General features: G+C 44.3%; 1 protein-coding gene across 3 annotated transcripts in view; it reads left to right on the top strand.

Annotated features, from left to right (window-relative positions):
• The window catches only part of EFR3A (EFR3 homolog A), an 88058-nt gene that overhangs the window by 57350 nt on the left and 17342 nt on the right, over window positions 1–13366 (top strand). For all 3 annotated transcript variants that reach the window (XM_060277608.1, XM_060277610.1, XM_060277609.1), the window contains exons 13-16: window positions 4785–4836; window positions 6227–6399; window positions 9133–9208; window positions 11405–11566. In XM_060277608.1, coding sequence (XP_060133591.1) covers window positions 4785–4836; window positions 6227–6399; window positions 9133–9208; window positions 11405–11566 — 463 coding nt within the window. The remainder of the gene's footprint in view (window positions 1–4784; window positions 4837–6226; window positions 6400–9132; window positions 9209–11404; window positions 11567–13366) is intronic.

Genomic DNA, 13366 nt, shown 5'->3' with positions numbered 1-13366 from the left:
AGAACGCCGCTTGCATTGGGGCTGACTCTAGTTCCCACCCCAGTCTGTGCACCAGCATGGTGAATTTCGCCCAATATGCGCGAACTGTCATATTTCCTTGGCGTAAATTATGAAGTTCCTCCTTAGTCTGGTCCATATGACTATCGGACGAATACATCGTTTTCAGACCTTCTAGAAATAGTTTGACATTCTTCATGCAAGGATTCTTTGTTGCGATTAACGGTCTTAGCCACTCCCTGGCTGCCCCGGTAAGGTGCTCCACAATAAACGCTACCCTGTGCTCATCATCAGGGAACTCATCATGGTGCAGCTCAAGAGCATACACAATCTCAGTCTCAAAGCCATGATATTCCCTCGGGTCTCCATTGAACTTGCTTACTAGGGTCCCGGCTCTCCTTCCTGGCAGCACTTGGACTTGGGGTGCCCCTCCCGCCTTGTCTTTCTCTGCATCCAGCTTGTTTTGGAGGTCTACCGCCACCGCCCTTAATTGCTGCTCTCTTTCCTGGAGCGCTCTCACCTGTTCCGCAAGTTGTAGCCGGTCGTCCTGGACCTTCTTGGTTTCTTCTTTAGCTGCCTTTAATTCCCCCTGCGCCTGCTGCGCCAGCTGCTGCAGGTCTTGCTGGGCTTTCTCCGCGATCTGCCGCCATTTCTCCGCCTCTGACACACTCATCCCGGCAACTCCAAAGTAGCCCAAAAAAAGATTCGGAGGTTGCTGTCACAGTGGCCAGAGCAGGCTACTTCAGAGTAACGACGCTACGCAGCTCTGCATTTTATTCTTTTATTGGTGCTGCGTATTTACAGTGCTGAAATCATTGCTATTTACACGGATCGATGTGGTCATTCGGTTTCAGAACCTCCGAATGGCTTTTGGCGCGTCTTTCTCCAACACAAAAGCTTTGGCAGACCCATCCTCTTTCCCCTCCTCTTTCTGCGTAATTCCGGAGTTGGGGGGATGGGTCTCCCCCCCTTATTCGCCCCTTCCTGTCCCACCTGGGACCCTGGCTCCGCTACCTTGCCTGAGCCTCGGACACGACTTCCTGCTTCCCCACTGGAATCGGAGCTCCCTCTGCTTTCCCCTGTGCTCGGGGATGGGCTTGAACTCAGGAGGGGAGGGACTTCGCGATATCCCTTGTCCCTCACAATAAGTTTGCAAGTGTATTTTGAGAGATGTTTTTATTATTGAACAATAATACTTTGTTTTGTTTTACAGCATGATTGGGGGGACGACGACATTTTTTTTCCTTGTTTTACACTTGAATTTATTTGCTCACTGGGCCCTTTCCAGTCCTGTGTTGCTATATTGAGCCTTCTGATCACCTAACAAATTAATTTCCCTCTCCAATAATTCATGAGGGACCCGTCCAGCCTTATAGAATGTGGTTAACTGGAAACACCTTCGGCTTTCTATAAAGCTAAAAGTTCTGACCAATGTGGCAGAAGGCTGCCTATTTTGGTCTCGATTGATTCTTTAGGCTTCTGAGAAATGCTTTCCAGAGGAGAATTGTGCTGATAAATGGGCTTCTGTTGGAAATGAATAATTCAGAATCATTCGACTTCATTCTCTGCTCATCGATTTTTAGACGGGGAGTCACGAAGCAGCGAACTTAAGCCACTCGGGATGATTCCTGTTGTGATGGGGATTTTATTCCTCCGTAAATTCAAATCATCAATACATAGTTATATTTTATTCATTGCTTTTCTAAGGAAACCACAAGACTCCCATGGCTTTTTATTTTTCAGTTTAAATTAGGCATATCAACCTCTAGAACTCTTTATCGGTCTGGTTATTTTCTGTGCTGCATACAAAGGAGCAGACCTCTCAGCCCTCTTGGTAATATTTTTCTTGGAATGAGGCTAGCAAATGATGCATAATATTTTATGCATAATATACTAGTGTGCATAATATTTTATGCATAATATACTAGTGTGCAACTGAGGACTGTCCAGACAGCAGTTGCTCTCCCCAACCCTCTACCACATAGTTTCATGCTGCAGAGAGAAGCAATTAAGTGTTCCGAAGCAAATTGTGCTCCGCTGTCCACTACTTCTGATTCTGCAGTCCCATTCTAATTTTGCTAATCCATCTCAGGTCTGAGAGTTCATCATCGGAATCATTAGTGTTCTCCTTTTGCTTCAGGGTGTCACCCACTTTGAACTAACGTGATGCCCCCCACCCCCCCCACCCCCCAAAATAATACCGTTCTTTTGGATGTGCCCTAAATAGACCATCAAACATTTCAAAGGACATGTGGGTATTTTGAGCATTCAAAGGGTCCAAGTCCCTCTGTTGTCTTCTACTTCAACTTTTAAGGAAGGAGGTCTCAGCAGCAGAAGGTCTCTTCAAAGCCAGAAAAGTCTGACGGGTTTCTCTTCCTTACTGGTGGCCAAAATTAATTGTCAACATACTGACACCACTGGTCTCTTTTTCCACTTGGAAACATGAGGCATATCTAAGATGAATCCCAACTTGGGAGATAGGTGGGATATAAAGACATCAAATGAATGAATTGTTGGATCAATCCATCAACATCCGATGGATGATTACGAAGGATTGGGTTAGCATCCATACTCTGCAGAGTTACACCTCAACGCAGCTCCTTCCTTGGAAGCATCTTGTTGAAGGTACACACAGTAGGAAATAAACGCTCATGGACACCGTAAAGATTCAGTCAAGTGTAGAGGTTTACTTGACAGGCATGAAAGCATATTGGTAGCAAATGTATTCAGTGGTACCTCGGGTTCCAAACACCTCGGGTTACAAACACCTCGGGTTACAGACTCTGCTAACCTGGAAGTAGTACCTCGGCTTAAGAACTTTACCTCAGGATGAGAACAGAAATCACGCGCCAGCGGCGCAGCAGCAGTGGGAGGCCCCATTAGCTAAAGCGGTGCTTCAGGTTAAGAACAGACCTCCGGAATGAATTAAGTTTGCAACCAGAGGTACAGACATTCACCACTGCCATGGTCGAGGCATGCTTAAGAGTCCAGCAAGAGTCCAAGACTCTCTGCTTCTCTCACCTCAACATTTCCACAGCTATTCCAGACTGTTACTTTAGAATTGCTAGATTCCCTGCCATACCGCCACTTTCTGGCGAGGCATACGTGGAAACACAGAACACTGTCTTTCCATCTCTGTTCCACTGGTTGGTGCGTTGGCTGGGAAACGAACCCAGGTCAACTGCTTGGAAGGCAGTTATGCTCAGCACTTCGGCCTCCAGAGTTCTCGTTTGAATATGAACAAGCTAGGTATCACTTCTGCTAGCCAGTGAAGGCGGTGAAGGTCCTGTGTGAGTGCCTGGAGGCGGTTGGAGGATGGATGGCGGTTAATGGATGGAGGTTGAATCCTGACAAGACAGAAGTACTGTTTGTGGGGGACAGGAGGCGAGCAGGTGTGGAGGACTCCCTGGTCCTGAATGGGGTAAATGTCCCCCTGAAAGACCAGGTGCATAGCCTGGGAGTCATTTTGGACTCACAACTGTCCATGGAGGTGCGGGTTAATTCTGTATCCAGGGCAGCTGTCTACCAGCTCCATCTGGTACGCAGGCTGAGACCCTACCTGCCTGCGGACTGTCTCGCCAGAGTGGTGCATGCTCTGGTTATCTCCCGCTTGGATTACTGCAATGCACTCTACGTGGGGCTACCTTTGAAGGTGACCCGGAAACTGCAAATAATCCAGAATGCGGCAGCTAGACTGGTGACTGGGAGCGGCCGGCGAGATCACATAACACTGGTCCTGAGAGATCTACAACTGGCTCCCAGTACGTTTCCGACCACAATTCAAAGAGTCGGTCTTGACCTTTAAAGCCCTAAACGGCCTCGGTCCTGTATACCTGAAGGAGCATCTCCACCCCCCACCTTTCAGCCCGGCCCTCTGGTGGTAATAATAATAATAATAATAATAATAATAATGGAGCATTATTATTTATACCCCGCCGATCTGGGGTATTACACTCTGGGCGGCTTCCAACTGAATATTAAAAACAGTAGAGTATCAAACATTAAAAACTTCCCTAAACAGGGCCACCTTCAATTGTCTTTTAAATATAAAATAGTTGTTTATTGCCTTGACATCTGATGGGAAGGCGTTCCACAGGGCGGGTGCCACTACCAAGAAGGCCCTCTGTCTGGTTCCCTGTAACCTCACTTCTCACAATGAGGGAACTGCCAGAAGGCCCTCGGTGCTGGATCTCAGTGTCCAGGCTGAACACTCATTCCCTCATTGCGAGAAGTGAGGTTACAGGGAACCAGACAGAGGGCCTTCTTGGTAGTGGCACCCGCCCTGTGGAATGCCCTCCCATCAGATGTCAAGGAAATAAGCAGCTATCCTAATTTTAAAAGACATCTGAAGGCAGCCCTGTTTAGGGAAGCTTTTAATATTTAATGCTGTATTGTTTTAATATTTGATTGGGAGCTGCCCAGAGTGGATGGGGAGACTCAGCCAGATCGGCGGGGTATAAATAATAAATTATTATTATATTATTATTAGTGGGGATTTTAACTAAAATCCAACAATTTACAGCATTTTGTTGCTTGGGCCACATGGATCCTTCCAGCTTTTGCTTCTGTTCTGAGGCTTACTATTCCAGTTTGCCATTTTATCTTGACATTTTATCGTTTTCTGCATCCCAGCGCCATCAACTATGGAAGTTGTTATTGTTTATCTTTTTAAGAGAGAGAGAGAGAGAGAGAGAGAGAGAGAGAGAGAGAGAGAGAGAGAGAGAGAGAGAGAGAGAGAGAAGTGTTGATTCAAATTAACTTGGGTTTTTTCCCTCCATTTCCTTTAGGGATTTGGGAACCAGGCGAATTCAAATTATGCTGCTGAGATCGTTATTGATGGTAAGTAATGGAGGAAATTGACATGATGGCTTTTATATCCTTGTTTTAAAAGATCCATTTTACAGTGTGGCTAAGCAGGCAGTATGGCCACTTCTTTAAACTCGAAGCAAAAGTAAAGGAGAGTGGTGTTTTCCATAGGACTAGTCTATATTTGCAAATAATTACTTGTCTGGTTGTCTGTGAGACTGAGAAATGCTGAAAGTTGAGTAGGCAGGGCGGTTGTTGTGAATTGGTTCTTTCTTTCTCTTTTCGTTTCCACTGATGTTCTACTAGAGCAGGCACCCCCAAACTTCGGCCCTCCAGATGTTTTGGCCTATAACTCCCATGATCCCTAGCTAACAGGACCAGTGGTCGGGGAAGATGGGAATTGTAGTCCAAAACATCTGGAGGGCCGAAGTTTGGGGATGCCTGTACTAGAGATTACATCAATGTTTACTCCTTGTAAACCTTTCTGCCAACCATTGGTTTATGCTCTTACAAGGAGTCATTGCAAGGGCACCCAAAATGGCCGCTTCGACAGGAAGCTCACTTTGGGTGACTTTGGGTCAGTCGCCATCGCTCAGCCTAATCTACCTCACAAAAAAACCCTGTGAGAATAAAAATGAACCGAGAGAGAACCATGTACCCTGGAGTACTGTGTCCAGTTCTGGGCACCACAGTTCAAGAAGGATACTGACAAGCTTGAACGTGTCCAGAAGAGGGCAACCAAAATGGTCAAAGGCCTGGAAACGATGCCTTATGAGGAACGACTTAGGGAGCTGGGTATGTTTAGCCTGGAGAAGAGAAGGTTAAGGGGTGATATGATAGCCATGTTCAAATATATGAAAGGATGTCATATGGAGGAGGGAGAAAGATTGTTTGCTGCTGCTCCAGAGAAGCGGACATGGAGCAATGGATTCAAACTTCAAGAAAGAAGATTCCACCTAAACATTAGGAAGAACTTCCTGACAGTAAGAGCTGTTTAGCAGTGGAATTTGCCGCCAAGGAGTGTGGTGGAGTCTCCTTCTTTGGAAGTCTTTAAGCAGAGGCTTGACAGGCATATGTCAAGAATGCTTTGATGGTGTTTCCTGCTTGGCAGGGGGTTGGACTGGATGGCCCTTGTGGTCTCTTCCAACTCTATGATTCTATGATTCTATGTATACAACCCTGAGCCCCTTGGAGGAAAAGCATGAAAAAAATCTACTTAAAACAAAGGAACTACATCGATTTTTGGTGGGTTTCTTTTTGTGCAGTTGAATGGGCTCTGCTTTCCCTTGTGCAGTCTGTGCAGCTGAATGAACACAGCTCTTTCCTGCACAGTTTGTTCAGTTAAATGGGCACAGCTTTTGTACCCAGCTTTTGGCTCATTCCTTTGGTGACTTGTGCTTACCTTCTCTTTGATGCCAACCAGGTCACAACAGGATACAGTGCCAAGACCATTTCTGCTGCCCTGCCTGCTCCCTTTCTGGATCCTTTGCTCTCTCCTTCACTCATGGATGACTCTGAACTCAGACAGCTGGTCCTGGAAATACTGCACAACGTTATTGATCGGCACGACAACCGAGTGAAGCTCAGAGGGATAAGGTTAATGCTCTGACAGGGTCTCAGTTGAGTCCCTATGCAACAGAAGCTCATGCCAGTGTACCATGGGAATCTCGGATGTAGATGCTTAAATTGATGGCATGCACAACGGGATTAATCCGTCTCTGCCAATACTCCCATTAACTATGTTCCTTCTGCAGTTTGTGCACATAAAGCCCCACTCTTATAAAGCAGTGGGGAAGACGTTTGTTTGGTCTACCTTTTGATGCAAACCTAATTTGCAGTTCTCATATCAGGAAGTGAACCAAAACACAACTGTCACTCGAAATTTCCACTTCTCCAAACAGTTATGGTGCAACTCCTCCAACCAAGATGTGTGCACGCGCTAGTGTAAATTACATACAAAACTCCTATATTATTTTGGGCAAAATTCCTGGGTATCTGTACCTGAATTTTTGTGTGGGATATTTAAAGGAAGGGGAATCACAAATGAATGCAGAAATGGGGCAAAGTGACTTAAGATTGGGGAAAATAAGAAACAGAGATTGGCAGGTGCATCCATCCCTACCCTAACATAGGTAGGGCTTTAGAGCATGGTACTGTGGGTCAAAGTCCACCCATCCTGCTATAAATCTGCTGCCCATCCTGCCTCACTTTTGCTCCTCTTGTCGTCTTCTTCCAAAGAAAGGAGTAAAAGTTGGAGAGGGACCAAACATTTTCCTTGTCAGATTGTGAGGTGGGTGGTCTGGCCCAAAACAGATAAACATTAATGTTTATCAGGTCCTTGGAGGCCTCTAGGCCTGGTGCATGGCATTTATGACATTTCTGTGGTCTTGGGACCCAGTCCAGTCCAGATTAATTATCTGGGTGTCCAGAAGACAATTACTATGGATTGTTTCCAAAGTATGTTGAGAGAGTGGTGGCTGATTTCCAGGAATGCCAGCAGAGCTGCACCTAGCTGAGCCCCAGGAATACAACCCATCACACTTGCCACCATTTGCCTTGTCCTGAAAGACCTACATTGGCTCCCAGTACTTTTCCGAGCACAATTCGAAGTGTTGGTGCTCACCTTTGAAGCCCTAAACGGCTTCGGCCCAGTATACCTGAAGGAGCGTCTTCACCACCATCATTCAGCCCAGACACTGAGGTCCAGCTCTGAGGGTCTTCTGGCAGTTCCTTCACTGCGAGAAGCCAAGTTAGAGGGAACCAGGCAGAGGGCCTTCTCGGTAGTGGCACCCGCCCCGTGGAATGCCCTCCCATCAGGTCATCAGGTGTCAAGGAAATAAACAACTTTCTGACTTTTAGAAGACATCTGAAGGCAGCCCTGTTTAGGAAGTTTTTTAATGTTTGATATTGTATTGCTTTATTATTACCAATATTATTATTATTATTATTATTATTATTATTATTATTCTGTTGGGAGCCGCCCAGAGTGGCTGGGGTAACCCAGCCAGATGGGCAGGGTATAAATTATTATTATTATTATCATCACCATCATCTCGTGGGGAGATGCTCAGCTGTATCTAAGGGTGCACTTCCGTATGTGGAGCGCCAAAGCTAAAAGTGATTGCAGCCCTCACCCTCTTCTCTTTCTCCTTGGAGACAGACCCATTCAGACGAATGGACATAAATATGTCATGCCCATTGATGTTGATGGGACCTCTCTGTATATGACTTATTTGAATCCAGCCCCCTTTCTGCTCTCTCCTTTGCCCTTGTTTTTTCCTTGTGGTCATCCACATGTAATCGAGCCCAGGGCCCCAGTTTGGCCTGTCCATGCATTAAAGACTGTACAGATTAAATGAGACCAAGTCCATAGATATTCTCCCACTTGTGTCACCTCTTATGCAAGCAGAAGCCCAAGAACTGCTCTAGAACCCTGCAGGTATTCTAGTGCAAATTCGTGTTACAGTTCGTGTTGCAGTTTTGTTTCTGTTCATGATGGTTCTTTGGATTCATTCTTCTAGCAATGGATGTGGCTATTTAGTAGAGCTCTGGTTTCCACATCTAACCTCCTGAAGGCAGGCAATTACTAATGCACTACCAGCCTTGAACTTAGAATTGTTTGGGTACTTTAAGAAACCAAGGAAATCAGTTCAGTTTTGAAGGGTTCGGTCCGCCATCTTGATTGAAAATGGTGTCTGGTTGTATCCTGTCTTCGATGAAAACCTGCTCCTTGATCTCAGGAACCATCATGCAAAATTTGGTCACAATATCTTAAGAGGTGTCCAGCTTTGTAAGTGATCAAGTTTTCAAAATATATAGCAGATAAGAGAAAACTATGGTAACAAATTGTTTTCTAACTGTGCAATAGATGCCATTCATTGCACACATTTTCTTCTGTTTTCCATGTTTCATTTTGTCAGTGGAGAGAGGAAAAGTGCAGGAATGTAACAGCTAGATGTTTTTGATGTAGCAATTGATGATTTTGTTTTCTAGGTGCCCTGCCCTGAATGTTAAGTAGCTCTTCCAAATTGCTCCTGGTTTAATTAAGCTTGTAATTATATTTTTTGTTTTATACAAAACATAAAATGGACTATTCCTGTACTCAGTCATAATTACTTATGATCCCCCCCTTTTTTTAATAGGAAATCTATTGTCATTGCAAAATGTGGGTGTAATTAAAATAGAGATGACTTCGAGAATGCCTGGATAAATTAAATACTTTTCACAGCATGATGCCGAGTGTCCCCATCGCTGAGAAGTAATTTGCTTGCAAATTATAATTATGAATGCTGTTTGGAGAAAGTAACAAACTGTTTTGTTTCTGCGCAGAATAATACCTGATGTTTCAGATCTAAAGATAAAACGGGACAAAATTTCAAGGCAAGATGCGAATTTCATCAAAAAGGTAATAATATCATTAAAGATCAAACCAATTATTAGAAGAAAGAAATGTTGCATACTGTTAGGTAAGGGGTATAGGGACTCTGTGGGTAGAACCTGTGATTTGAATGTAGAAGGGCCCAGTATTTATTTTTGGCATCTCCTCTAAATGCGAAGTCTAGTAACAGAGCTGTGCTGCTGCCAGGCAAAGTTAACAATTACTGTATGGGCTAGATGAAGATAACATGAGCCCTGCTGGGTCAGACCAAAGGCTCAACTGGTTAGCATCCTGTTCTCTTGGTGGTCTACCATGAGAAGCTGCCTTGAGTCCCAGTCTGGGGGAAAGGCAGAATAGAAATAAATGTAACATTATTTTTAAACCACTGAGCCTAGGGCTTGCTGATCAGAAGGTCGGCGGTCCGAATCCCTGTGGCGGGGTGAGCTCCCGTTGCTTGGTCCCAGCTCCTGCCAACCTAGCAGTTCGAAAGCACGTCAAAGTGCAAGTAGATAAATAGGTACCGCTACAGCGGGAAGGGAAACGGCATTTCCGTGCGCTGCCCTGGTTAGCCAGAAGCGGCTTTGTCATCCTGGCCACATGACCTGGAAGCTATACGCCGGCTCCCTCGGCCAATAATGCGAGATGAGCGCGCAACCCCAGAGTCGGTCACGACTGGACCTAATGGTTAGGGGTCCCTTTACCTTACAACTCCTGTGGCAAGCGTATCCAGGGAAAGGATTTTTAGCCTTTTTTATAATGTGCCTTATTCATAGCATTGTGCCTTGATAGAAAATCATGCTTCCTGTGTCTCTTGCTTTTTGCTTGCAATGTATTTTGGCTGTTTTCAGTTTGCCATCTGTTAGACGGAATGTTCTGAGCATCAAGGTCACAAGACCAGTTAAGATGTTCATACAACAGTGGGTCAGGATGTTCTGTTTGACGGCCGGCAGGATGCCTGATAAGAAAGGGGATTTTTGTCTTGTATTAAATACAAACCACAGCTCTTAGGAAGTGCCTTATATGGGCATGCATTAGAAATGCTAAGAAAGAGGAGAAGTAATCTTATAAGGAAAGAGGAAGGGCTGCGATCACGCTTATTGGTTAATAATTTGCTGCAATATATGAATATGTAATGCTGTATGCTACCTAGAAAAGGTATATAAACCCAGGGGCACTGTTGCTCTGGGATCAGTCTTTGAGGAATTATCCCACTGTGCCTATTGCTGTCAGCAATAAAACTTACTTTCTATTTCTCCACGATTGCGTCTGTGATCCTTGAGAAACCCCTGAACTGATGTTCCCAGGTTCCACGCTACACTCCCACCTCCATCGCTCTGCCCGGACACTGAGATTCAGCACCGAGGGCCTTCTGGCGGTTCCCTTGCTGTGAGAAGCCAAGTTACAGGGAACCAGGCAGAGGGCCTTCTCGGTAGTGGCACCCACCCTGTCAAAAAGAAAAATAACTACCGGTACCAGACTTTTAGAGGACATCTGAAGCTTTAGGGAAGCTTTTAATCTTTAAGAAATTAGTGTATTCTAATATTTCTGTTGGAAGCCGCCCAGAGTGGCTGGGGAAACCCAGCCAGATGGGTGGGGTATAAATAATAAATTATTATTATTATTATTATTATTATTATTATTATTATTATTATTTAACCTTGACATTTGGCTTTGCTGGCTGGGTCCGATGGGAGTTGCGTTCCAAAATATCTGGAGGGCCACTTGATTGAAGAGGTTGCTCTGGCTTTGGTAAAAGTCAATACTTGTATTGTGAATGTGCGCCAAGCATTATCTCAGTGGCTCCAAAAAACCTGACATAAACATACGAACATAAGGAGAGCCTTCTGGGTCAGGTCAATGGCCCATCTGGTCCAGCATGCTGTTCTTACAGGGGCCAGACAGATGCCTGCGGGAAATCAACAAGCAGAACCCGAGCACAAGTGCCCTCTCCCCTCTCATGGTTTCCAGCAACTGGTATTTAGAAGGCAGAGCATAGCCATCATGGCTAGCAGCCATTGATAGCCGCCTCCTCCATGAATTAGTCAATTCTCTTTCAAAGCCATCCAACTTGGTGGCCATCACAGCCTCCTGGAGGAGCAAGTTCCATAGGTTGACTATGCGTGAAGAAGTTGTTTCTTTTATCCTAAATCTTCCAACGATAACCTTAATCCAGTTCCCTCACAAATTCAAGGCATAAAAAAGACTCCTCTCTGCTCTCTCTAGCACGGGCAGCAACTGTATAGGCATGTCTACTTAGGATGTAAGGAAGAGGACAATGTCCAGAAGAACTTTGAGCTTCTCTACACAACGCTGGCTCTCATGACAATTGAACTAGCCAATGAAGAAGTGGTTATTGACCTCATCAGAGTGGCTATTGCGTTGCAGGTAGGGCTTTCGAAGTGCATCTGGATGGCTTTGTTGATATCATGTCAACAGATTGGAATCCGTATTTCTGATCAAGAACGGTGCACTTATCTATCTATCTATCTATCTATCTATCTATCTATCTATCTATATATATTGTTTTTCTCTTTTTCTCATCACAAATATACTTATATCCATGATATACAATTTGCATAACCTCTCCCCCTCCCTCCCTTTGGACTTCCATCAGCTTCCATTTCTGGTTTATTATCCTTGTTATTGTATTCTGCTGTTTTGTTGTTGTTTTTTACAATATGTCATATCGTCCCCGTATTACATTATTTATTCCCTATCCATGAAATTGTGAATGTTTATTTAAATCCTGCCATTGAGTCGATGCTCTTTCTATGTTTCTGCAAATATAATATAAAAGGTTCCTACTCTTTTTTCAAAGCCACTATTGTCCTTTTCCCGAAATCTATCCGTCAGCTTTGCCAACTCCGCATAGTTCATCCATTTTTCTTGCCATTGCTCTTTTGTTGGAATTTCTACAGTTCTGTGCTATCAGTATTCTCGTCCTTTTCTCTTTTGGCAGAGCCCAACAGGAAGGCTTTGGGCTGCTTAACAAATGTTATTTTAAACATTTTTTTCAATTCATTGTATATCATTTCCCAATATGTTTAGACACTTTTACAATCCCACCACATATGGTAAAAAGTTCCTTCAACCTCTTTGCACCTCCAACACTCCCTCTGTTCATTTTTATATATTTTTGCCGATTTAACCGGTGAAATATACCATCTATACATCATCTTCATATAGTTTTCTTTTAGCAATACAGTGGTGCATCGCTAGACGAATTTAATTCGTTCCTCGGATCTTTTCTTATAATGAAAAATTTGTCTAGCGAATCCCATAGGAATGAATTGAATTGGGGGGGGTTTGTTTGTTTGTTTTTGCCCATAGGAACGCATTAATTGAATTTCAATGCATTCCTATGGGAAACCGCGATTCGCTAGACGAATTTTTCATAAAACAAATTCGTCTAGCGAGGCAACCTCCGCTCGAAAAATCCTTTCGTTAAGCGGAAATTTTGTTAAGCAGGGCATTTGTTAAGCGAGGCACCACTGTATACAATCCGCGGTGCACTTATTTTGTACGCTTTGGATTTACCTGCTGCATCATTTTGCACCTTGAGAATCTCACCTTCTTTTTGTACACGTTGCAGTTTCAAAATAAAGCTTAGTTGATGTGTAGAGCAGGCTCAGAAATGAGAAGTACAGTGTTCCCAGTGTTCCTGGGATGGGTGGGGGTGGGCTTTTCTGACACCTGCCCATCCCTGTTCAGCCATTGCTAGCACTACCTGTGGCCACTGGCTGACTTCACCACTGTCACAGCGTTACCAACTTCCCTGTCACTTAGCCCCTCTTCCTCTCAGTTACTGGCAGCAATTTCCATGTTGGGAAGCCAGGAGAACAACACCTCTCCACCCTCCTGGCCCCTACTTCCTGGGGGCTCTCTTCTCAGTGGTAACAAGTGGTGTATTTGGTAATTTTATTCTTATGGTAGATCTTGCTTTTTTTATAAAAAAATGTCATCCTAGGTGAGTGTGGAATGAATTACTTGACTGTTTTGCATACAGTTAAAAACAACAACACTGAAAGCTGTTAATTTAAGGTGATCCTGAATGTGCTTAAACTGTGAATTCTCTAACCTGGGGTTTTTGTTTTGTTTTTTCAAAAAAATAAATGAATAAATCCCACAGGCCACTTGAAAATTGTTGAGGATATTGGCAGACTCCTTCATACGTATTTCCCCCTT

Source organism: Zootoca vivipara, chromosome 8 (genome assembly GCF_963506605.1).
Source record: "Zootoca vivipara chromosome 8, rZooViv1.1, whole genome shotgun sequence".
Classification (NCBI taxonomy): Eukaryota; Metazoa; Chordata; class Lepidosauria; order Squamata; family Lacertidae; genus Zootoca; species Zootoca vivipara.
The sequence above is the reverse complement of the archived record's forward strand: the minus strand, read 5'-3'. Positions and strand labels throughout refer to the sequence as shown.